Source organism: Salmo trutta, chromosome 2 (assembly GCF_901001165.1).
Source record: "Salmo trutta chromosome 2, fSalTru1.1, whole genome shotgun sequence".
Lineage (NCBI taxonomy): Eukaryota > Metazoa > Chordata > Actinopteri > Salmoniformes > Salmonidae > Salmo > Salmo trutta.
Genome location: NC_042958.1, coordinates 14,357,853 through 14,383,304, shown reverse-complemented (window position 1 = coordinate 14,383,304; position 25,452 = coordinate 14,357,853). Strand labels below are relative to the sequence as shown.

The 25,452-nt window shown below is 47.8% G+C and overlaps 3 protein-coding genes across 5 annotated transcripts; 2 read left to right on the top strand and 1 right to left on the bottom strand.

Annotated features, from left to right (window-relative positions):
- Positions 1 to 18: 18 nt before the first annotated feature.
- naa50 (N-alpha-acetyltransferase 50, NatE catalytic subunit) lies at positions 19 to 4,672 on the top strand. 2 transcript variants are annotated; one of them, XM_029695357.1, is made up of 5 exons: positions 19 to 183; positions 2,101 to 2,234; positions 2,386 to 2,505; positions 2,665 to 2,731; positions 2,993 to 4,672. In XM_029695357.1, the coding sequence occupies exons 1-5, from the start codon at positions 176 to 178 to the stop codon at positions 3,168 to 3,170; spliced, it is 507 nt and encodes a 168-aa protein (XP_029551217.1). In that variant the 5' UTR covers positions 19 to 175; the 3' UTR covers positions 3,171 to 4,672. The 2 variants fall into 2 exon arrangements, with proteins under 2 accessions (XP_029551217.1, XP_029551209.1); XM_029695349.1 differs by having other exon boundaries at positions 2,098 to 2,234.
- A 1,771-nt stretch (positions 4,673 to 6,443) lies between these two features.
- Positions 6,444 to 16,162, top strand: usf3 (upstream transcription factor family member 3). 2 transcript variants are annotated; one of them, XM_029695328.1, is made up of 7 exons: positions 6,444 to 6,630; positions 7,394 to 7,504; positions 7,678 to 7,709; positions 7,793 to 7,875; positions 8,119 to 8,215; positions 8,393 to 13,338; positions 13,818 to 16,162. In XM_029695328.1, exons 2-7 carry the CDS (start codon positions 7,461 to 7,463, stop codon positions 15,582 to 15,584), a joined length of 6,969 nt encoding a protein of 2,322 aa, XP_029551188.1. In that variant the 5' UTR covers positions 6,444 to 6,630; positions 7,394 to 7,460; the 3' UTR covers positions 15,585 to 16,162. The 2 variants fall into 2 exon arrangements, with proteins under 2 accessions (XP_029551188.1, XP_029551197.1); XM_029695337.1 differs by having other exon boundaries at positions 7,380 to 7,504.
- Positions 16,163 to 16,384: 222 nt separating this feature from the next.
- boc (BOC cell adhesion associated, oncogene regulated) lies at positions 16,385 to 25,355 on the bottom strand. Its single transcript, XM_029691031.1, has 12 exons — positions 25,337 to 25,355; positions 24,474 to 25,018; positions 24,043 to 24,208; positions 23,867 to 23,935; positions 23,307 to 23,519; positions 22,863 to 23,041; positions 22,506 to 22,728; positions 20,581 to 20,763; positions 19,946 to 20,157; positions 19,698 to 19,786; positions 17,740 to 17,891; positions 16,385 to 17,604 (listed from the first exon to the last, which is right to left on the bottom strand). The coding sequence occupies exons 1-12, from the start codon at positions 25,353 to 25,355 to the stop codon at positions 17,459 to 17,461; spliced, it is 2,196 nt and encodes a 731-aa protein (XP_029546891.1). The 3' UTR covers positions 16,385 to 17,458.
- Positions 25,356 to 25,452: the final 97 nt, after the last annotated feature.

Sequence of the window (25,452 nt, the reverse complement as noted above, 5' to 3'; positions counted from 1 at the left end):
GGGGTCAGAGTTGACAGTCGGCCGTGGAGGAGTGCGGTAGCTAAGCTAACAGCTAGCAACACATGTGGAGGGTACAACGGGAGGCAACCCCAACTCTGTCAAAATTCCCCCAACCGAACCATAAACTACTCAGAACTTTAGTCACATCGAATTTAAGGGATAACAGTCGTTTACAATGAAAGGGTGAGTAAAGCAATTTAGAGACATGTCTATGTTCTTATCACGAGTGAAGTTTATTTTTCTTGTCTTTTTTTTTTTTTTCTACAGGCGGGGAGGTGGTTGCAATGCTGCTGCTAGCTAAACCCTTTGCGCGATTAGGGGTAAAATAATCTGCCAATGATGGCACTACAGTGATTTTCGTTTCGCTAACCACCGTTTGTCATTGGCTAGCTAGCTAGTTAGCAAATAGCATCGTTAACCTGCTAAGTGTGGCTAGTAGTGCCTGCATTACCCATCAAATTAACCATGCTTGAACAAAAGTCGGACAAGTTCGTAACCTGCCTGTTAGTTCGTGACGTGTAGCTAATTAGCTAACCTGAAATTCGATGTCCTACTTTGACGCTAGCTATAGATAATTACTACTAGGCTACTTTACGCCACTCTCAACTCCAACCTTGTTCAACTAACTAGCTAACTACTTTACTTAACTGGTGAACCACGCGGCTAGGTAGCTAACGCTAGCTAGCTAACTTCAACATGGAACACATGATAACTGTCACTCCACCAATGCTCCTTCTATTTGTGGTCACACTACCTAACGTTAGCATAATGTTCACGTTTGTCAGCAGTTTATTTGAAGAATGTTTAACTAGTATCACTGGTTTCTGTGAAGCAGGGCAGCGTTGATTCGCTAGCTAACTTGGCTAATTAGCTAGCTTATTAGGCAACCTAGCTAAATGATTCAATAACTCAATGATTCAACTGTACTGTTTGGGGCATAAGCATCAACCATAAAACTAGGTGCTTTGTTCATCTTGTGCAATTATCTGTCAAGTTCACAAAATATCAGTTCCCTCACTGCTGCTTGGGAAACACTAGGTACATTCTGCATCTCTTACTCATGTAAGTAACTAGCTAGTATAAGTGGAATGGTTAGAATTAGGAATTTAATAGGATCTTTATGGGGGAATGACACAATGTAGCAAATGTTTACTACTGTATGTAGCCAACTACTTAGGGCATTTCTAGCTCCATTTTAAAGTGTCAACAGGAATGGCATCAGTGGATCAAAAAAGACTGCTGTGTAGATTCAATGTTGAAACAATCAAACCACAGTTTTTCAGGTTGATATTTACTTAACAAGTTTTGCTAACACGTCACCATCTTGTCTGCAAAGTCCAATGGGGTCTCATGACGTGGTGTCTTGGGTTTTTTAATTTGCAGAGCAGATGTCTTAGGTTTGAATATCTGCAATGTTGCCTGATCTCTGCTGCCGCTCTATTCTGACTGCTGGCGAACACGTGAGCAGCAGCTGTTGTCTGCCTAGAGGTTTTAACATAAGGAGCCGCCCTATAAATACCTCTGTGCGCTCCACGGGGGAGGTCAATTTGAGGCAAACAGTTAAGACACGAAAACAAAACTCTTGGTCGCAGAGATTGACATTTGCATATGCATCTTGACTTATCTTAAATGATCAATGCACACAGGAAAGTGTGCATACATGCATAAAGATTGCTTCTAGTTGCAACTAACATGTCATCCAGCCCGCCATTGAATTTATGTTTTTGCGTTAGGGGGCAGATTTTGTCTGCGTGTCTGGCGTTGTGGCGTATGCGTGTTGGCCTTTTGGGATGGGAGGCGGCAGCTGTCAGTGCATCTGGGCTGGTCCAGATGGCTCACAGTGGCAGAAAACTGGCTTCCCTGTCTGCTCCCTAGAAGTGGTCAAAGCACAGACAGGACCATGTCCTCAAGCAAACTGTTAGACATGTCTAAGTTTATCAACATAGTTAATGAGTTGTCTACATAGGCCAGTGTATGGGTATGTACTACGCACCTGTGTAGGATTCACTCTGGATAGGAGCGCCACATTATCTTTGTTGCTTGGAGTCCACCCCCACCTGTGTCCCAAGCTGGTTGACCGTTCTGCTCTTGTTCCAGTAGCCGGATCGAGCTGGGGGATGTTACGCCCCACAACATTAAACAGTTGAAACGCCTCAACCAGGTCATCTTCCCCGTCAGCTACAATGACAAATTCTACAAGGACGTGCTCGAAGTGGGAGAGCTCGCCAAGCTAGGTAAGACGAGACAGGCTTGCCCAACCACATAGTCTTATGTTGTCTGATATTGATGCACTTGTTTTGGTAATGAACTAATGGTGTAGTATGAGGAAAAACTGCAGCATGGCACTGATGTAATACGCCTGCCCTCTGACCCCTGTGTTTGCAGCGTACTTCAATGACATTGCGGTGGGGGCAGTGTGCTGCAGAGTGGACCACTCTCAGAACCAGAAGAGACTGTACATCATGACACTGGGCTGCCTAGCGCCCTACCGCAGATTAGGCATAGGTACAGCTCAATCTTTTCTTGGTTTCATACACCAGCAATAGCCAGCGTCACACCATATTTCCTTGTATCCTCTTACACTGTTAACACAGTATCAGGTCATGATAACCTGTGTATTGCATATTGTCAAACTCCTAGTCTTCTGTCTTTTATTGTAACCAGGAACGAAGATGCTGAACCATGTGTTAAACATCTGTGAGAAGGATGGCACTTTTGACAACATTTACCTGTAGGTTTATAATCTCAATATTTTTTTAGGGCTTTCTCTCCTTGTGTCGATGTGCATTGATGTGAAAGATCTGGACAAAAATTGCCTGGTATGGGCATACACCATCTTGCTTAGCTCTCACCAGTCCTATGTTTTCACATCAGTGCATATCAAGGAGGCAACCTTTTGAGATGCACCCTCAGTGTTCAGTTGAAAATGTCACCCACATATCCGTTCATCCCTGACCTCTAATTCACACGCTTCCTTCCTTCCTCCTGACAGTCATGTGCAGATCAGCAACGAGTCTGCAATCGACTTCTACCAGAAGTTTGGCTTTGAGATCATTGAGACGAAAAAGAACTACTACAAGAGGATAGAACCGGCAGATGCCCACGTGCTTCAGAAGAGCCTGCGCAGCCCTTGTGCGCCCCCTGGGGGAGATCTGCAGAAGGCAGAGTAGCCTCTGGAAAGAGCATGGTCGTGCCCCGCCTCCCAAGAAACAGAACTGTGACAGATGCCCATGGGTTGACACATTCACCACTTTCTTCAAAGGACGTTAAAAAGAGAAAAAACAAATTCAAAGTTTAAAAAACAAAACATGGCTGCATTTTTATTTTGCAACAAAACAAACACATTTTGCATTTTATTTTTACTACTTTTCTTTATTTAGAAATTTGAAAACAAAATAAAGGATTCAGAATCCAAAAGTGCTCAGAAAAGCTGCTGACTTAAGACAGTTTAGATATGGTGGGGGGTTTCTGTGTTTGCAAATCATACTGTTTGAGTTGTTTTAAATGCGGTTTGTACTAAAAAACCCAATAGAACTGAATAGGGAAAATCTTTTACAGTAAGAGACTATCGTTGACAAAGGAAGTCCAACTGGCAACCATGGAGTGATGCTTCTCGTCGTAATGGTGACACGTTTGGAACACTGAACTCATCCCCTTGTCACCTGAGCCCAGGGACTTATGGGAAGAGTTTTTACTGGTGGATGAGACTTACTGTTTCTTCTAGCAATATGCAAATTGTGAGCCTTGCGCTGTGATGCAATGCCCCCTATTGACGTCAAAGCTCTGATGCCAGTCCAGAGGGGGAACGGAGCGCCCCACAGAGCGGGCATGAGGAAGGATGAACGGTTTCAAGTTGTGGGGAGATTTGAGGGAGTGGATTCCACTCTTTGTTTCTGAATGGTTTTGTTTCTCAACCCATCTATTTAATCCCCCCTTTTAGATCTTTTTCTTTTCAGCTCTTTTCGTTACATATATATATATTGATGCTGATTGGCTCAGGGCTTCTCCTGGGCTTGCCACAGATGCTGTGAGAGAGTTCAGGAAACCTTCAGAGAGATCAGGGTGTGAGATGGGCAAAGGTGTATGAGATCACAGGAAATAACTGGTTTATTACGATGTTGATGTTTTTGTCGAAGTACAAAGATGTGACAATGAACAAGACGTCAAGCAGGGGTTGCTTGAGTACTTGGCAGTTCAGGAACAGGAGGCGGGTCTCTGTTTAAGGACTAGAGCAGTTCAATTGACTGGCTAAGATGGAGTTCTCTCAGCCTAGGTGAAGTGCATGAGTGAGATTGTTGTGGATGCTTCTGTTTAGATTGGCACTTTATAAGTTAGCTGGAGTACTGTCTAGTACTGAGGCTAACCTTTATTGGCCCCTTTAGTAGGAACCCAGCCAACTAGATCTTTCCACATGTATCTGTAACCTTTTTGTGCGCTTCATTCATGACCATTGTGGGAAGGTTGTGTGTTGGTTTGGTAGTTTCCACTGTCTGTAGGGCCCCTTACAACAGAACCTGAAGCCCAGGAGAAACCTGCTCCACTGCATGCTGGGAGAATACTGTCCTCCACTGTAGTAAAAGCATGTTTTGTTTTCTCCTTTTGAAAATGATCTTTTCTGGAGCTCTATATTGTAAGACTTTTTAACCTCTAAATAAAATAAATGCTATTTGCATTGTGGGTTCATTATTTCTATTTCATGATGTAGATCAGACCGTAAACGGTAATGTGTCTGTATATCAATCATAGTTTACAATCATACAAGTAGTACCTTAAAGTATTCAGATCCCTTGACTTTTACAGCTTTATTCTAAAATGGATTAAATAAAAAAATCCTCCGCAATCTACACATAATACCCCATAATGACGAAGCGAAAACAGGTTTTTAGAATTTCCTTGTGAATTTAAGGAAGGAAAAAAAAAAGATAAAACTTATTTATTTACATAAGTATTCAGGCCCTTTGCTATGAGACTCGAAATTGAGCTCAGGTGCATCCTGTTTCCATTGATCATCCTTGAGATGTTTCTCCACCTGTGGTAAATTCAATTGATTGGATATGATTTGGAAGGGCACACTCCTGTCTATATACGGTCCCACAGCTGACAGTGCATATCAGAGCAAAAACCAAGCCATGAGTTCAAAGGAATTTTCTGCAGAGCTCAGAGACAGGATTGTGTCAAGGCACAACATTTTGCAGCATTGAAGGTCCCCAAGAACACAGTGTCCTCCATCATTCTTAAATGGAATAAGTTTGGAACCACCAAGACACTTCCAAGAGCTGGCAGCCAGGCCAACCTGAGCAATCGGGGGAAAAGGGCATTGGTCAGGGAGGTGACCAAGAACCCAATGGTCACTGACAGAGCTCCTCTGTGGAGATGGGAGAACCTTCCAGAAGGATGACCATCTCTGCAGCACTCCACCAATCAGGCCTTTATGGTAGAGTGGCCAGATGGACGCCACTCTTCAGTAAAAGGCACATGACAGCCCGCTTGGAGTTTGCCAAAAGGCACCTAAAGGACTCTGAGACCATGAGAAATAAGATTCTCTGGTCTGATGAAACCAAGATTGAACTCTTTGGCCTGAATGCCAAGCATCACGTCTGGAGGAAACCTGGCACCATACCTACGATGAAGCATGGTGCTGGCAGCATCATGCGTTGGGGATGTTTTTCAGCGGCAGGGTAGGGAGAATCGTCAGGATCGAGGGAAAGATGTACAGAGATCCTTGATGAAAACCTGCCCCAGAGTGCTCAGATTCACCTTCCAACAGGAAAACGACCCTGAGCAAGAGTCGCTTCGGGACAAGCTGCTGAATATCCTTGAGTGGCCAGGATTTGAACCCGATCGAACATCTCTGGAGAGACCTGAAAATGTATGCGCAGCAACGCTCCCCATCCAACCTGACAGCGCTTGAGCGGCTCTGCAGAGAAGAATGGGAGAAACTCCCTAAATACAGGTGCTTGTATTGTTGTCCCCAAAAGACGCGATGCTGTACTCGCTTCAACAAAGTCCTAAGTGAAGGGTCTGAATACTTATACATGTAATTCAGTTTATTTTTAATAAATTTGCAAATATTTCTTTGCCTGTTTTCGCTTTGTCATTGTGTGTAGCTTGATTTTAATTTCTTTTTTGGGGGGGGGGCGATTTAATCAGTTTTAGAATAAGGCTGTAACGTAACAAAATGTGGAAAAAATCAAGGGGTCTGACTACTTTCCGAAGGGACTTTATATCCGTCATAGTTCACAATGCACGGGCAGAGAAGTAGAGGAGACTCAGCATTGAATGTTTATCCCTGAGGCACAATTTGCTCTATAGTAGGAAGTGAAATATATCTATATATATACGAACGATATGGTATAAAAAAAAAAATACAATATTAAACAATGTCATCTGACTGTTTAATTTGTGTACAGTATGGATAAATCCTGCTTGATCCGTCAATCATTCAAATCACAATACATGACTAAGTCCCAGTACACATTTTGATTGGATCATAGCTCGAATCTCTTGATTCCCGATCGTTCGTCTCAGTTTACTTACGCCCCTTTCTCCTGTTAGGTTGTGAGTGGAGTTTATTGCCAGAGAGAACCAAAGTTTTGTCAGGAACGAAGTCCCATAATGGCGAAACTACAGGTAATTTGCTAGCTTATTCTTTTTCCCAACTTTTCCAGGGGGTTTTCTGATTGCATTTTTGTTCAGCAAGTCTAGCTAGCAAGCTTGACATGTACCCAAGCTACTACATAGTGATCTAGCTAGCGAGCTAACAACTAGCTGGCTGGGTGGCTGTTTGTTTAGCTAGCACAATATGGTTATACCATCATGTACTGTGAGTGTGAACCTGTGTTTTACGTCATTGTCGCATAAATTCACTACCAAAATAGGGTTTATCTTGTGCGAAACTACTCCAACACCAGTATAGTAGTGCTAATGAGATAGCTACGTAGTTCTCGGCCCCCTAGCTACGACGTAGCTAACGTTACTTGGAAAGTATAGGTTGAAAATGAGGATGTTAGTGGGTTAACTACATTTTAATTGTTTTCCAATAGAACGCTATCCATTGCCCCCAATATATTGAGTTCTAAACATTTTGTCGGAATATTTATTCATTATTTTCAGCTAATGTTAACTGGGATAACCGATTCACACAGCGTTGGACTAAGCTCATTGTTTACATGAACCTTGGCAAAGGTCTGCGTATCTTACATTTACATTGTCCCATATTGTTGTGATGAGTAAAGGCAGCACAACATGAGGCTACTTGAATTTGGAAGTTTTGTTGTTGCTCAACAGTCTTGTCATTTATGATCCGTTACTTATTTGTAATCAACGTTTTTTTCTATTGTCTAGTCATCATACCTCCTCACTCATTGGTCTCTTATGAGTGTTTGGGTTGCAGGTCGGCCAGGGAAGGGATTTAATGTTTGGCCTGCGAGCGTGGTGACCAGGCAGTACAGTAGGCCAGGATGCCAGAGATGACAGAGAACCAGACTCCTGGACATAAACCACGGTAAGGACAAAACGCAGATCCTTCTGACCATTGTTACGCCTGTGGGAAGGATCCCTTGGCGTATGTATTGTCAGCGCTTTACCACAGAAAAGCATGCAGTCTTCTGCATTGATATGGGTATCGTTTTCAGACACACAACATTAGCTAACCTCTTTATACATTTTCTCTTGCAGGAAGAAAAAAAACAAGGAATCTCACAATGCAGGTGAGATGTTGTTTTAGTGTTTTTCTGTTGTTTCTCAGGATTTTGTGGGAATGACTCGCTAAGGTTTTGTTTTTGTCCTTTAGTTGAGAGACAGCGAAAAGAGAAGATCAACGCTGGAATTAACCGTATTGGGGACCTTCTACCCTGTTCCCAGGCACTGAAGCAGGTAGGCCTAACCCATAGTCACACACACACACACACACACCTTAGTGTGTTTTTGGACCAAACCATAGAACTTACAGGCTTGGTTTGCTTTTAAAGGTGTAGTATTTATCCTTTGGTCTGAAGCTATTAGTTGGTCTCAGTTGGTCTTGTCTGTGAAGCTCCTGTTGATATCCTGCCATCTGTTTTGACTTGAGTTTTGTATACATGGAAATCCCATGCTGACATCCTCCCTGTCTGTCTTTAGAGTAAGAACATGATCCTGGACCAGGCCTACCGTTACATAATTGAGCTGCAGAAACAAAATGATGCCATGCTTCTCAAGGGAGGAGACCTAGTACAAGGTGAGATGAGAGTTTGTGACATTTACATGTATGTTTTGACAGTGCAGAAGTATTTAATTCCTTTGAGTGTTTTCCTATGTGTTTGCTTGCATTTGACAGTGTTTGTGTGTACGTGTCTGAACGTTTGAGAGTCCTGTGTTGATGACAACTAATCCTTGTTGTCTCCTATTTCTGCAGCTGAGGAGATCCGGCGGCTGCGGCATCAGCTGGAGGAGCTGCGGAAGGAGAGCGGCCATTACATTGAGCTGCTAAAAGCCCACGAAATCAACTTCCTGGATGACCCCACTGTCCACTGGAAGGGCAAGTTGCGCTGTGCAAAGGTTGCCAAAGTAACGCCCACTCACCAGCTCCCCAAAAGAATTATTGTCTACTCCAATGGGAATGTGATACGCCCAACAGGAAAGGAACCTAGTCCAGCCTCCGATCAGGGGAAGCAACATGCTGAGGCTGTGATTGTTCAGTCATCTTGTGACATTACAGCAGGGGTAAGGGTGAACAGGGTTCTTAAGCACGTCAGCGTCTCTTCCTCTGCCCCTCCGCTCCTCCCTGGGGCAACCCTTGCCCCTACAGTGTCTATACCTGGCATCAGGCTGGTGGAACAGCGTGTAGCAGAGGCACCTTCAGCCCCAAAACTGCCGCCCTCTGTGTCCTACTTTACCCTACAGGGTCTCTGCCCTCTACCGACTGTCACCACCGCCTTGCCACAGCAGCCCCAGCCTGCCACCCCAGCCCCTAGTCTCACCGTCGCAGCCAGTCTGGCCACCCAACTCCCTCTCCAGCCTATCCCCAGCCTTACAGCCCTTCCCCAGGTTATAAGCACCCAGAACGCTGCCAGCAGGACTCTGAGCTATACGACTATCCCCAGCAGCTCAACCCTCCTTAGGGCCAGTGCAGCAGGGAGCACACAGACCACCTGGACTACCCTACAGCTGGCTGGGAACACAGTGCAACCTGTCTGCCCGTCTCTCTCCACACAGGAGACTAGCGCCACTGGGCAGCAGGTGTCTGTATGCCCCATGGGCACTAAACCATCAGTTCAACCCATTCATATTCAAATGAGGCCACAGGTACCCATACAGCCCCAGGCACCCATCACTGCCCATATCCAAGCCCAGCCCTCCATACAGAGGACAACCCAGCTACGACCAGCTATCCTGGCCCAGCACCAGCCTCAGCCTGTCACGGCCCCCAAACCACAGTGTGCCATCCTTCCTCAGTCAGCCATAATGCCCCAGCCTGCTGTGGTAACCCACTCAGCTATGATGTCACAACCTCAACCTGCTGTACTTCAACAGGCAACAGTTCTCCCCCATCCACAGACTGCCCTGATGAATCAGCCCCAGCCCCACCCCCAGGCATCTGTGATGCCCCTCCTCCAGACCATGCAAGTATTGCAAGTAAACCCTGCAGGGACAACGGTTGCTGGGGTAACGGCTCCTCAGAACACTAACAACCCAAATGTTGTCATCCTACAGCAGACCAATCCCTGCTCAGCCCAGTCGGTTGTCAGGGAGGACTTAACCAATCAGACACCTTGCCAGCACATCGTCATCATCCAGGCCTCCAATCAGCCTCCACCTGCTCCTCCTCAGAACCCTCAGGTTGGCATGGTGCCCACTACAGCACCTGTCATGCCCAATCAGATTGTCGCAACGAGCTGCCCAACTTCCACCACTGGGCAACAGATATTTGGGGGTAAACAGTTGGTCCACATTCTACCCCGTCCTGTCCCTCAAACTCAGGCCCCCCCGGTTCCCCCGACCCCTCAGACCATCACTGTGAACGGACAGGTGTTTTCCCTGCAGCCCATGAAGACCTCGGACAAGTATGGCTCTCAGGGTGGCCAGAGCGGTCTCCAGCTGATCCAGCCCACCAGCGTTGAGGAGCCCACCACCAACGTGGCTCTGCACACCCTGGGAGCCCTCAGCAGTCTCAACCAGAGCATCTCACAGGGCATGCCGCCATGCATCTCCACCCAGAGTAACGTCCAGCTGACCCTTGCCCCACCATCCTACTCTATAGTGCCACAACAGCCACCTTCTGTCACGGTTTCAGCAGCTTCACACAGTTCCCCTGTCAGTCAGATCTCGATCCCCAGTGTGATTCCACCCAGAACAGGTCTGGTGGTGGGTACAGGGAAGGCCTCGCGGAGACAGCCTGGCACAGCTTCAATGCCCAGAGCTAAGAGAGCCACCACCAAGAGGACCAAGTTGGTTAGGAAGAAGGAGCCTAAACAGGGACAGACTAGTCGTACTGTCACCATCGCAGCCAAGCCAGTGGCTGTAACAGGGGACCGTCAGGAACAAGAGGCCACTGTGGCTCAGGGAATCCCATCCTCTGCTGCTGGGACAATACAGCCAAAGCCTGGCCCTGTCAGCATCACAGTGAACACTCCCACTGTTAGTAGTATTGAGGCTTCCACACAGAGCAGACCTGTGAGTAGTGTTGGCTCTTCACAGTCCACACCTAAAGATGGTAGTGTCAATGCTGCTACACATAGTGGGCCAACTGTCTCCAGTGCATTCACAACACAGAGTAGAACCTCTGTGGCAAATGCCACTAGTGTCACTCCGTGTACATCAACAGTCGGTATCAGCTCCACACAGAGTCAACTCATTATCACTAGTGTTGTGAGTCTATCTGCAGTCACCACTATCACGTGTGCAGCAGATACGCCTACAGTCAGTGCTATTGTTTCTTCCCAGAGTAAACAACCTGCTGTTGCCCCTAGTGACAGCTCCACTCACCTTAGACCTATATTCACACAGAACAGACAGCCTGTCACTACTACTGTCAACACTGTGCAAGCTAGATTAGCTGCCACCAATGGCAGTTCTAGACAGAGTAGATCTATGCTGACTAGTGCCTTTTCCACAGAGACTAGATCCACATCTACGGGTGTGACGTCGTCAGCAGCATGTCGACCCTCAGTCAACACTGTAAGCTTAATAGAAAGTACACCAATGGTGTCTCTCCAGTCTGCTCAGCTCACCTCATCAACGGGTCAGACCAAGCCAGCCAACAGCCAGGAGTCTCAGCCTACAACCCAGACCCAGTCCCAGCCTGTGGCTTTTCCCTCGGTCCCCTCCACTCCAACCCCCTGCTCCGGTGCACTGTCTTTCTCTTCACCTTCTGTAACAGTCCCCATGACCATGCCATCAGAATACAGGAAGCGGGTCACCTGTAATAGACTCTCGAACCAGCAAATGACCATGGCCACTTCCACCCCCAAACCATCCCATCGTGCTGAGCTGATAGTGACAGCGGTGTCAGGCAGGGAGAAGGAGCCTCAGACAGAAGGCCACCCCAGCGCAGCGATGGAGAAGGGTAGTGTGAGGAGTAATGCAGCGCCCTCTAGAAAGGACTCCACTCTCCCACAGCAGGTGTACACACTAGACAACGAGGCCCCGGATCAGCCTCAGGCTCCCAGCAGACAGACTGACTCACCCATGTCTGGTGGAGCAGGTGGCGGAATGGGCTTCTCTGTGGCGTCCATGCTTCCTACTGGCCACAGTGTCAGTTCCTCGCCGAGTCATTTTGGACCGTTTACTTTTACCACAGAGCAGGCTGATATCCTGGCTATGTTGGAGCAGGACAGTCCTGGGAGGAGGGTGGGGGGCTGCACCGTGGACAACCCCACCGGCTCCACAAACACCCCAACGCCTGCATGGGAACCCAACCCCAAGTCCCAGCAAGCCTCCAGCAGCAAAGAGAGGGGGGCTGGACAACAGACGAAGCTCACCAAACAGATGGAGACTCCAGCGGCTAAACCCCCATCACAGGTGTCTGTCAGGGGCCAGGCTGGAGAGGCCGCAGGCAGTGGACCCAGCGGAGCCAGACATCCACAGAACCTCTCCTACTCCCAGTCCCAAACCCAGAGCCAGGCCCAGTCTGGTACTGCCAGCACCCTCAGTGTCAACAACCTAATCCGGCCCAGCTCCCGTCAGCAGCAGGCCTACCCAGGCTCCCCCAGTCTGGCTGGGCAGCAGGGCTCAGTCCCATCCCCTGCAGGGAACTCAGCCCATGTCTCCCAGCCCTCCACCCCTGTCCTTCCTCCCTGCTCGGGCTCAGTCCAGCTGAACGAGTACACTCCACTTAAGAGTGCCCAGATGAGGCCCCAGGTGGGGGTGGGTGAGCCACGACACATCAAGGACGTGTCCAAGCGGCCAGCCCAGGACGATGTGATGCTGTCCAGCAGTAACAAGCGACATAAGGCCTGCCCATCGGCCTCCAATGTGGGCTGCATGGAGGTCAAACCCCTGGACCACAATCAGATGATGGTACCCCAACTACCCCCTACCTCATCCATCATGACCAGGATCAACCCTGATGGAGTTGGCACCCTGTTCTCAGGCAACACCTTCATGAGTACGGTGCTCAGACCCACCGAGAGCCACTGCACCCCCCAGCTGCCCGTACAGGAACACAACCAACCAGGTGTGCTCCACCTGCCTCAGGGCCACCCCCAGCATGGTGCACCCCAGCTGGGCCAACACCTCGGGGGGAACCTCTACCTGAAGCAGCAGCAGCAGCAACAGGAGCACCAGAGGCACCACCTGTACCAGCTCCAGCACCACCTGACCCAGCCTGACCCTGCACAACTCCACAGCCTCCACCAGAGGGCGCTGCAGCAGGAGCAGCACGTCCAGAAGAAGCGGGTGCTGGTTGGAGGGGGTCATGGTGGCCCTCCTGTGGGCCTGCAACAGAAACAACACCACCTGGAGAAGACTGGAGTTCAACAGCAGCAGCATCATCAACAATCACACCAACAACACCAACAACAGTCTCAACAACAGCACCAACAGCAAACACACCAACAGCAGCAGCACCAACAACAGTCACAACATCAACAGTCTCATCAACAGCAGCACCAACAGCAAACACAACAGCAACACCAACAACAAGCCCAGTCACAGCAACACCATCAACAACACCCTCAACAGCAGAGCTCCCACTCCAGACACCAGCACCTCCAGCAGCAACAGATCCAGCAGCAGCAGCAACAGCAGCAGCAGCAGCACTTTGGGTCACGGCACCAGGAGAAGAGCTGTGAGGGCCAGCCAGGACCAGCAGGACCCAGAGCTCACCACAGCAGCCACCTGGCCCAGCAGGAACACCTCAAGGTAAGGGAAGTACTGAGACTGTCTTGAATGATAGCCATAAAATGATAGGATTACATTTACTTTGAGTACGTACTCTTGGTATTCTATGGTAGTAAAATGGTGCGATAAATTGTATGCATATGCATGATAAAGCATGTTTTTGTATTTCATGTGTTATCTAAATTAAGCAATAAAGCCCGAGGTGTGGTATATGGCCAATATACCACGGCTAAGGGCTGTTTTTATGCACGACGCATTGCGGAGTGCCTGGATACAGCCCTTAGCTGTGGTAAATTGGCCATATACCACAAACCCCCAAGGTTCCTTATTGCTATTATAAACTGGTTACCAATGTAATTAGAGGAGTAAAAATACATGTTTTGTCATAACCATGGTATACGGTCTGATATACCACAGCTGTCAGCCAATCAGCATTTAGGGCTCGAACCACCCAGTTTATAATATCAAATAATTTATTATCTCCTGTCCCCTCCCTTCAGTCTGGTCAGGACCACAGTACGATGCAGAGGCTGATGAGCTCTAGGAACCTGGAGCAGCAACTGACCTCCCAGCCCAGCAACCCTGCCTCTCGGCCCTCCGACCTGGGCTGTGCCCCCTCGCGCCAGGAGCGCCACCGGGTCTCCAGCTACTCAGCAGAGGCTCTCATTGGGAAGAGCTCATCCACTGGTGAGCAACAGCAGCGCATGGGGCTCCATCTCCAGGCCACCCGCAGTACTACACAGGAGCAACCCGACCTACGGGGCTACCTGGACACATCCAGAGTGAAGGGCAACGTCGCACATAACCCTCAGAGCAGGCTGCCCCCAGACCACCCTGGTTCTGCAGACGTCCAGAGGATTTCTGAGTGTCCTCCATTTAAAACGCTGAGCGGTGCTGGAGGCGGGCATCAACTGGGGGGCTTCGAGGTCCAGGTGTCCCGTGGCGGGGACATGACGCCTAAATCAGGTCCTTCCTCTCAGAGAGGCCCTCAGGGGCAGCAGGGGGGTTTCCGAATGGGCCCGGGGCCTCCAGGGGATGGGCGACCCCGTGGTGGGTACAGTGGACCCCATCCTGGGACACAGGGGGTGCATATTGGTGCTCCAGGGCTTCCTCTGGACCAGGAGGGGTGTCAACAGAGCTTCATGCAGAGTCTTCTGGAGCAGACCAACCACCAGAGGGCAGTCCAGTGCTGTCCTCCGGTCAGTATGGAGTACGGCTGTGTGCCTGGCAGCTCTGCAGGGGACATGCAGGCTAAAGCATCCAGCCCCAGTGTTCCTCCCACACAGAAGGCCTCAGCTATGAGGCTTGGGGAAGGCAACAAGGGCCACATCCCTCAGGGTAGTGGGAACATGGGTGCCCACCCAGGGGTACGGGCAGGCCTCCCCCACCCTCCTACCCCCCACAGCAGCTCTGAGCCAGGCCGCTCCCCTGCCCCCTCCAGACCCCCCACTTCAGTCAGCCAGCGCTCCCGCCACATCACCCAGGAGTCCCAGAGCGGGAAGCTGAGGCCTGGGGAGCGACCACGGTCAGGCAGCCTGAGACCTGGGAACCCCTTTGAGCCTGACGTCCACCTGCTGGGTCGACCACAGTCAGGGGGTGAGGCGCGGCGCAGCAGTATCGTCCGCTTTATGGCAGACAATGCCCAGGTTGCTGGGGACAACAACCTTGTGCCTGACCAACACCTGGCCCAGAACTTTGGCTTCCCCTTCATCCCGGAAGGAGGGATGAATCCCCCTCCTCCTATCAACGCCAACTCTACCTTTATCCCTCCTGTCAGCCAGCCCAACTCCTCCCGCCCCTCGGCCCTGCTACCCGTAGAGCCCCAGAACACCTTACCCTCCTTCTACCCCTCCTACCCCTCTGCCGCCCACCCCAGCGACATACCCCTCCAGTACTTCTCCAACCAGATGTTCACCAGCCCCGGCACCGACAAGAGCAGCTCTGCCCCCCTCAACAACCGCTTCGGCTCCATCCTGTCTCCCCCGCGCCCCGTAGGGTTCGCCCAGGCCAGCTTCCCCCTACTCTCAGACATGCCCCCTATGCCCATCAGCAACTCCTCTGGGATTACCCCACACCTGTCCAACTTCAGCCTCACCTCGCTGTTCCCAGAGATCGCCACAGCAATGCAGCCTGATGGTTCTGCCATGCCCATGTCCCCCCTGTTGTCTCTCTCCAACACTTCCTCTGCAGACTCGGGCAAACAGCCCAACCGCCCCGCCCACAACATCAGCCATATCCTGGGGCATGATGGGAGCTCTGCCGTGTAGGTGAGGGGACTTGAGGTGCGTGGTAGTCAGCAATGTTCTGTTTCCATTTCAGTGAGAAATGTGTTCAATTGAATTACGTGGAGAAATGTCATGGCCAATTGAATTGACAGGAGTTCCAACTGTTCTGTGTGGATTGAAGCAGTTGTAAGGGCTGCTGATCGGTTCTGTATGTTAGCTGACTTGGTTGGTATCATGTTATTATTCATGGTTACTCAACCTACTCTCACATTCAAGTGTTTTCTACTTTGACACCTTAACATGGCATCGGATGCCTGAGTTACTGAAGTCATAGCATTTCACTGAGCATTCCCCTCCTATACATCTACGATGGGGGAAATAAAGCTTCTAAACCATATGGTTTGCAAACGTCGTCACATATCTGCTTGTAATGTGCTATGAAGAGTTTTGTACTTTCATTGACTGTGACATTGCACAACATTCTAACTAGTAACTTAAAATCATGGTGGCTGTACAGAACCCATTTGTGTAGAGCTATTTTGTAAATATATTTCTTATGACAATTGTTAGTATAATATGTATGTATCTGTAAATAAATAAAGTTGATTTATTAACCTTTATTTATTTATTGTTAAACTTGGTTTGTTTCAGAAACAGGATGCCCTCCAGATATCACTGGTTTCCCTTTAACAGTACTGTATGTGCCTTCAGCTTGCTTTGATTTGTCCCTCACTCAGCTATCTGAAATGGCTGCTTGCAAGAATTTTTGCGATTACACCTGCTTTATTTCAATTCCCTACAAACCATTTAACAGGGTTAAAAATTAAACGCGAAAACAAAGGTGATTTCATTACAAGCTTTATTTACACGCAATAGTGCTCCAGCCTGTGTAACCATGACAACAGCTACTCACAAAGATGGACTACAGATTCAGGAACTCCTTCATTTTGATCTCCGATGCCTCACAGGGAAGGCTAATACTGATGCACCAATGTGTGAGGGAAGGATAATACTGACGTACCTGTCAAAGATCCCCCTCACAAGGCACAGTCATTTGGAGTAGTGACCAGCAGAAACAGACTCATTTCAGAAGTTATTTCATTCGGCTTGTGTGTGGCTAGGTAAAACTTCCAGAATCTTTCCCATTCAGTGATTAAAAACAAAAATCAGGCTCCTAAAAATAAATAACTATACAATATATCTCTTTGTACTCTAAACTACTGAAGGCAGAATGATTTTAAGTTGCATACATTTAATACTTTTGATGAAAAATTCATATTTCTGTTATTTCTATATGAAACGGCGGACACTTGTACCTTAAATTGTACCATTATGACAACACTGAACAGAACAGGGAGTATATACAACACAGGGTCAAAACCGATTGATACATGAGGGGGGTGTATAAAATGCATTTTCAGTGGAACATATTGAGGTAGTGCCCCCTCAAAAAGCTTGCTCTCTCTGTTCCTCTCTACTGAGCAGCAGAATCCTGTCCATTGGTCTTTTTTTGTTTTTCTGACATGCGACTATCAGGATCGTATAATAACCAGATGTTTGAGTTGGAAACAAGGGGAACATAGGAGTTCTACAGGGAATGACTTACAGCAGACTGGTAGATGTGCTGCTGGTGCCCAGTCAGAGAAACAGTGGCATGCCAGTCAGATGAAACCTTCAACAGAATGCGCTGCCCAACTTAAATCAGCACCAGGATTGGAATCACATCTCAGATACTCCCCCTCCTTCCTCAAGGTATGCAAACATGAATATACCATCACAGAGCAGGGTTACAGAAAAATGTCTTTTTCAATATGAACATATCCTTATATACAGCATAACAAAACAATGTTTATGTACAAAAGCATAAATATATAAATATCTGTGATACAAAAATAAAGACTTTTGTTAGATGTTTTTCAAGCATCTGTTGAGTCTGACGTCTCCTTTTCTCCCGCTGGTGTTTCACTCTGGAGTGGAAGTGCATCTTGGGATTCTGGCGTTGTAGCTGTTGATGTGGACTTCTCCAGTGATAGCAGAGGAGAGGGAGAGCAGGGTAGAAGGTCTACACAGACAGAGAGGGGAAGAAAATACATGGTTATTTGACATCTGCAGTGGGCATACACACATTCATAGCTAAAGTGTGAGGTGAATGCATACGTTTTCCTAACGTTAAAGTTTTGTGACAACAGACACGTACCTAGATTGATGTCATTCTCCCGTATGATGTCCCCATTGTAAAAATGGGCATTGCCCGTCAGGTCCTGAGTGCTGATTGGCTGTTCAGAGGTGTTGAGGAGCTGGAGGGTGGAGTCATCGGGCAGACAGCAGTCCCCTCCGTCTCCAGGTTCACTGAGAGCGAGAGAGATGTTTGGGTGAGAATGATTATTATACACTGCTCAAAAAAAAAAATTGGATTTCCATTGATTATTTTTGTGTGATTTTGTTGTCAGCACATTCAACTATGTAAAGAAAAAAGTATTTAATAAGATTATTTTATTCATTCAGATCTAGGATGTGTTATTTTAGTGTTCCCTTTATCAACCCATGGAGGTCTGGATTTGGAGTCACACTCAAAATTAAAGTGGAAAACCACACTACAGGCTGATCCAACTTTAATGTAATGTCCTTAAAACAAGTCAAAATGAGGCTCAGTAGTGTGTGTGGCCTCCACGTGACTGTATGACCTCCCTACAACGCCTGGGCATGCTCCTGATGGTGGCGGATGGTCTCCTGAGGGATCTCCTCCCAGACCTGGACTAAAGCATCCGCCAACTCCTGGACAGTCTGTGGTGCAACGTGGCGTTGGTGGATGGAGCGAGACATGATGTCCCAGATGTGCTCAATTGGATTCAGGTCTGGGGAACGGGCGGGCCAGTCCATAGCATCAATGCCTTCCTCTTGCAGGAACTGCTGACATACTCCAGCCACATGAGGTCTAGCATTGTCTTGCATTAGGAGGAACCCAGGGCCAACCGCACCAGCATATGGTCTCACAAGGGGTCTGAGGATCTCATCTCGGTACCTAATGGCAGTCAGGCTACCTCTGGCGAGCACATGGAGGGCTGTGCAGCCCTCCAAAGAAATGCCACCCCACACCATGACTGACCCACCGCCAAACCGGTCATGCTGGAGGATGTTGCAGGCAGCAGAACGTTCTCCACGGCGTCTCCAGACTGTCACGTCTGTCACGTGCTCAGTGTGAACCTGCTTTCATCTGTGAAGAGCACAGGGCGCCAGTGGCAAATTTGCCAATCTTGGTGTTCTCTGGCAAATGCCAAACATCCTGCACGTTGTTGGGCTGTAAGCACAACCCCCACCTGTGGACGTCGGGCCCTCATACCACCCTCATGGAGTCTGTTTCTGACCGTTTGAGCAGACACATGCACATTTGTGGCCTGCTGGAGGTCATTTTGCAGGGCTTTGGCAGTGCTCCTCCTGCTCCTCCTTGCCCAAAGGCGGAGGTAGCGGTCCTGCTGCTGGGTTGTTGCCCTCCTACGGCCTCCTCCACGTCTCCTGATGTACTGGCCTGTCTCCTGGTAGCGCCTCCATGCTCTGGACACTACGCTGACAGACACAGCAAACCTTCTTGCCACATCTCGCATTGATGTGCCATCCTGGATGAGCTGCACTACCTGAGCCACTTGTGTGGGTTGTAGACTCCGTGTCATGCTACCACTAGAGTGAAAGCACCGCCAGCATTCAAAAGTGACCAAACATCAGCCAGGAAGCATAGGAACTGAGAAGTGGTCTGTGGTCACCACCTGCAGAACCACTCCTTTATTGGGGGTGTCTTGCTAATTGCCTATAATTTCCACCTGTTGTCTATTCCATTTGCACAACAGCATGTGAAATTTATTGTCAATCAGTGTTGCTTCCTAAGTGGACAGTTTGATTTCACAGAAGTGTGATTGACTTGGAGTTACATTGTGTTGTTTAAGTGTTCCCTTTTTTTTTGAGCAGTGTATATACACATGTAAACCCAGCAGGAGGCCTTTTGACTTTTGGTAGGCCGTCATTGTAAATAAGAATTTGTTCTAAACTGATTTGCCTAGTTAAATAAAGGTTAAATAAATACAATTAAAATAAACAGATGGACTGAAAAACTGTCTGGATGACTGACAAATTGAGGATATGTGAGAACAGTGCTGTACCTACCTGTTAGAGTAGTGGTAGACTGGGACGTGTCCGTTTGACATGGTCTGTCCTAGCAGCGTGCCACACTCCATATCATACTCCACATCCTCCTGCAATAGGAACAAGAGACATCTGTTAGACTTCTGTTACACATGAAAAACAAATGAATAAGGTGCCCAAAGCTAATACGCTCACAACAGAGATTTATTGGGCAGATCCACAAGACACGACCTTGATAAGCTTAACCTCCCAACGTTGATGGAACTCACCTGGCGTATTCCTGGCAGACGGTGTGTGGGGTAATGGTGTTTCCCATTGGGCGTGCACTCTCTGTTAGGGGGGTAGATTGCGTGCGGTGGGGGCAAATGGGGGTCCAGCGGGCAGTGGCCAACCAGAGCCAGGCCCTGCAGAGGCACCATGGTATACTGGCATGAGGAGACAGGGTGCACCACAGCTGGGAAACACAGGTCTGATGTTTGCTCTGGAGGGGAGAAAACACAATCACTGTTGTGAGATATGGACAAGACTGACACACGACACGAATGTGGATATGAGGGAAGAATTGAGGGAATTATGAATTACTAGTCAATTCAAAATTGTGGATTGGTCAATTCAGATGGACAACTGTTCATCACAATAATTGTGATGACTAAGGGTTCTATTCAATCTGTAGCGCTGAAGAGCCGCTTTATAGCTCAATTGACAACTAAAGGTGATGTTCCAGTGGTCGTGGAGACCGCATTCACGGTTAACGCTGCATATGTCGGCTCAATCGGAAATGATCTTTACATTTTGACGCTGATCTTCCGCAATACATTGGCGATACGGATTGAATCCAGCCCAAAGTCGTAATTAATCCAACAACTACTACCACTGCCCTCCCATCACCATCATCACTACTAACTCTGTTTGGCCCAGGATCTCCACAGGCAGAAGGGGATGAAGGCTACAATGATGAAGACGAGGGCCCCCAGGACCACACCCACTATGAGGTAGGGGAGGTCGCTGGGGCGGGGCACAGGCCCACCGGGGTGCTCTGGTCTCTGGGACGACGCCTCCGATGGAGAGGGCCGCTGGTTCAGACGAGCTGGGGGGAGAGAGGGGTTTGTTTACCTGATATAACAACATGTATTACAGTCAGGCTATCAAATGAATTATATGAAGAATTATACTTTTGTTGTTTATTGGATAGGATAGCAAGAGAGACAAGTTAGAGGAGGCTGGTGGGAGGAGCTGTAGGAGGACGGGCTCATTGTAATGGCTGGAACGGAGTCAAACATGTGGTTTCCATATGTTTGATACTGTTCCATTTATGTCATTCCAGCCATTACAATGAGCCCGTCCTCCTACAGCTCCTCCCACCAGCCTCCTCTGGCTGCAGCAGTATGTGTGTTCTGGAGGCTTTGACTGCTGGACCAACCTAGCCACGTATGGTGTTTTTTAACAAGCATGCTATAGTGTTCCTCGTCCACACCTCGACCCCCCCCCCCAAAAATAGAAAATCTATAAAACTTGACACATGCCTGTGATGTGTGGTTGTCCCACCTGGCTGTCTTAAGATGAATGTAAGTCTCTCTGGATAAGAGCGTCTCCTAAATGACTCAAATGTAAATATAAATCTCTCTGCTGAAGGACTAAAATGTAAATATAAATCTCTCTGCTAAATGACTAAAATGTAAATATAAATGTATATCTCTCTGCTGAAGGACTAAAATTGTAATATAAATGTAAGTCTCTCTGGATAAGAACGTCTGCTAAAGGACTAAAATGTAAATATAAATCTCTCTGCTAAATGACTAAAATGTAAATATAAATGTAAGTCTCTCTGCTAAATGACTAAAATGTAAATATAAATGTATATCTCTCTGCTAAATGACTAAATGTTAATAGGAATGTAAGTCTCTCTGCTAAATGACTAAATGTTAATATCAATGTATATCTCTCTGCTAAATGACTAAATGTTAATAGGAATGTAAGTCTCTCTGCTAAATGACTAAATGTTAATAGGAATGTAAGTCTCTCTGCTAAATGACTAAATGTTAATAGGAATGTAAGTCTCTCTGCTAAATGACTAAATGTTAATAGGAATGTAAGTCTCTCTGCTAAATGACTAAATGTTAATAGGAATGTAAGTCTCTCTGCTAAATGACTAAATGTTAATAGGAATGTAAGTCTCTCTGCTAAATGACTAAATGTTAATAGGAATGTAAGTCTCTCTGCTAAATGACTAAATGTTAATAGGAATGTAAGTCTCTCTGCTAAATGACTAAATGTTAATAGGAATGTAAGTCTCTCTGCTAAATGACTAAATGTTAATAGGAATGTAAGTCTCTCTGCTAAATGACTAAATGTTAATAGGAATGTAAGTCTCTGCTAAATGACTAAATGTTAATAGGAATGTAAGTCTCTCTGCTAAATGACTAAATGTTAATAGGAATGTAAGTCTCTCTGCTAAATGACTAAATGTTAATAGGAATGTAAGTCTCTCTGCTAAATGACTAAATGTTAATAGGAATGTAAGTCTCTCTGCTAAATGACTAAATGTTAATAGGAATGTAAGTCTCTCTGCTAAACGACTAAATGTTAATAGGAATGTAAGTCTCTCTGCTAAATGACTAAATGTTAATAGGAATGTAAGTCTCTCTGCTAAATGACTAAATGTTAATAGAAATGTAAGTCTCTCTGCTAAATGACTAAATGTTAATATCAATGTATATCTCTCTGCTAAATGACTAAATGTTAATAGGAATGTAAGTCTCTCTGCTAAATGACTAAATGTTAATAGGAATGTAAGCGTGTGTCACCAAGATGACTATGAGATCTGCTCACCTTTAGTTTCTAAGATAACCACGTTGCCAAACTCGCTCTCTCCCCCCTCGTTGAAGCTCTGCATCTTGATGTCGTAGGCCGTCTCAGGCTGCAGGTCAGTGATAGAGTGCCAGTAGCGGTCACCCTCCACCACGTCCTTCTTATAGTCACTGTCGTTGTCACTGTCTGTCGGCCGGTAGAAGATGTAGAAACCGTAGACAGGGGTGTTGTTGACGGCAGTGTACTGTGGAGAGAAAGATTATGAACGGTTTAATGTTAGCATAACAACAGAAACAAGAGTTATGGCCATACTTATATGACGATAACACACACACACACACACACACACACACACACACACACACCAGTTCCACTCACCGTCCATTTGAGGATGATGGTGGTCTCGTTGATGGCTTCATTATAAGTGATGTATGGTCCGTCTACAGGGCGTTCGTTGGGCCTGCCACCACCCACCACCGTGTAGGCCTTAGAGGGGGCACTGGGGGGGCTGGCGCCAATCACATTCACCGCCAACACACGGAACTTATAGGACATGCCTACAGGGAAACAGAAAGCCCACGCGGGTTAAACTAACTAAACACCAGTTACACTGCCTCTCTGTTTCTCCATTCACACTAATGGTTACCATCTGGTCACCATGTTGATTACAGTCATTATTAAAATAGCTAGGATTATGATGATGACTGATAGTGTAATGTCCATGATAATGAGAGTCATGCTAATGATGATGACGCCATTTGTCATAATGAGGAATAACATTATGATGGGAACGACGATGATGATGGTGGTGATGAAGCTCACCTTTCTCCAGGCCAGTGATCTCCACAGACAGTCGTTGGGGGGGGATGTTAGTGACGGCCTCCTCCCACTCCCCCCCTCCCTTCCCTTTCAGCTTCTTAAACTCCACCCTGAACGACTGGATGGGGAAACCACGGTTACCGCGGGGGATCCATGTCACGTACGCAGATGTCTCGGTCGCCATGGAGATGGTGGGCTTATCAGGGGCCTCGGGAGCTGTGGAAAAGTGATAGGGGTTAAACGGACATCAAATCTAATATTGTTCCATATTAAGGCACACAAGGACAGACACTCAGAAACACAAAAGCCCAAACAGGAACAGACACGAGCAGGTACAGTAAACTTACAAAGACTTACTGTGAGCTCATCCTTGAGTGTTAAAAGTGAAAGAGAGATCAAGACAGGTCACGTGTTAGTACAGAGTAGAAAAGTGGGGGGTTAACAGCTAGTCAAACAGTATGATAAGGGCTCTGTCAGAATGTTAGAGATCTAACTGTGTGTCACCTATGTAACAACCACACTGGTTAGTTAGAGTGACAGTAGGTGAGGGGCAGGGGACTTACGAGAGAGGCGAGGTGATGGTATTGGGGGAGTTTTAGGGAGCTCGTTCTGACCTCCTGGACCCCTACGACCTGTTGGCACGGAAAAAACAAGTGTTTGCAAAAAGACACAAATACGGTAGTGGGATATATGATAATCATTGTGATGATTGTATGAATAGATAGATGAATGGATGTACCTTTGCCTGTCCTGAAGGTCATCATGGCCGGTTGTCCCAGGCCAGCACAGTTCTTAGCAGACATCTCCACCTCGTACAGACTGGCTGGCTGCAGCTTGGCCAGGGTCAGCTTGTGGAGAAACCCAGAGATACTGCTGCTGGTCCACTCACCTGGAGGGTCCTCTATCTGTGTGTGTGTGTGTGAGTGTGAGTGAGTGAGTGAGTGAGTGAGTGAGTGAGTGAGTGAGTGAGAGAGTGAGAGAGTGAGAGAGTGAGAGAGTGAGAGAGTGAGAGAGAGAGAGAGAGAGAGAGAGAGAGAGAGAGAGAGAGAAGGCATCAGTCAGTCAGTGAGGATGATGTGAGAATGAGTCATATCTGTAGTTGTAGACAAATATCAATCTACATTGAATGAGTGTAACATCGTGTGTGTCCATCAGTTAACTGGCCTGTACCTTTCTGTACTTGACGATGTACTCCACCACAGGAGAGCCTCCATCGTGGCGAGGTTTCCAGGTCAGATCATAGAAGTCGGCCTTGACGGTCCTGGGCTGGCTGAGGATGACAGGGGCCTCTGCCACAGAGATCTGCCCAGTTAGCTCAGAGCAGTCCAGGGTCAGCACGCTACCCGTGGCCCCAGGCTTCACTGGGACCTGCTCCCGCAGCACCTTGTCTGGGCTCAGCGGACGCAGGATGGAGGGCAGCTTCCCTGACCGTGACGGAACACCGGTTGGTAAGGTGACCAGTCTGGCGGCGGCCTGCGAGCTGCCCACGCCATTCTCAGCCATGCACTGGTACAAGCCGTCGTCCTGCGGGCCCACGTTGATGACACGCAGCACGCGGGCAGACAGGCGGTGGCGTGGTGACGAGGCCAAGGGGAGGGCGTTGTGGAGCCAAACCACAGAGGGGGTGGGTTTACCCCTGGCCAGGCAGCTGAAGCGCACACTCTCCCCCCACGACACCTCCTGCTGCTGGAGCTCCATGGTCACCTGGGCAGGCTCTGCAGAGAGAGAACGGAGAGGGAGAGAGAGAGTTAGTCTCTGTGTGTGTCAGTGAGAGAGTACACTGTAAGGTAATGTCTAGCATATAAGCTTGAGAAATGGTTGGTTGTGTGGGAGTGAGCTTGATTAAGTATGTCTGTATCGGTGTGCGTGCCAGCATGTGTGTGTGTGTGTGTGTGTGTGTGTGTGGCTGTGCCGTGCAGAGACAGGCCAGTCAGTTGATGGTTGGCTGGTCGTGACGAGCCAGAGCTCATTAACGTTACAGCAGCACACACTTTAATTAGGGGCTGCTGCTGAGAGGAGGCCCCACAACTCACTGGAAAAACACTCATCCATAATCCAGTCCTGCTCAATCAAGTCCTCCACACACACTCTAAAATAACCCTCTCTCTCTCTCTCTCTCTCTCTCTCTCTCTCTCTCTCTCTCTCTCTC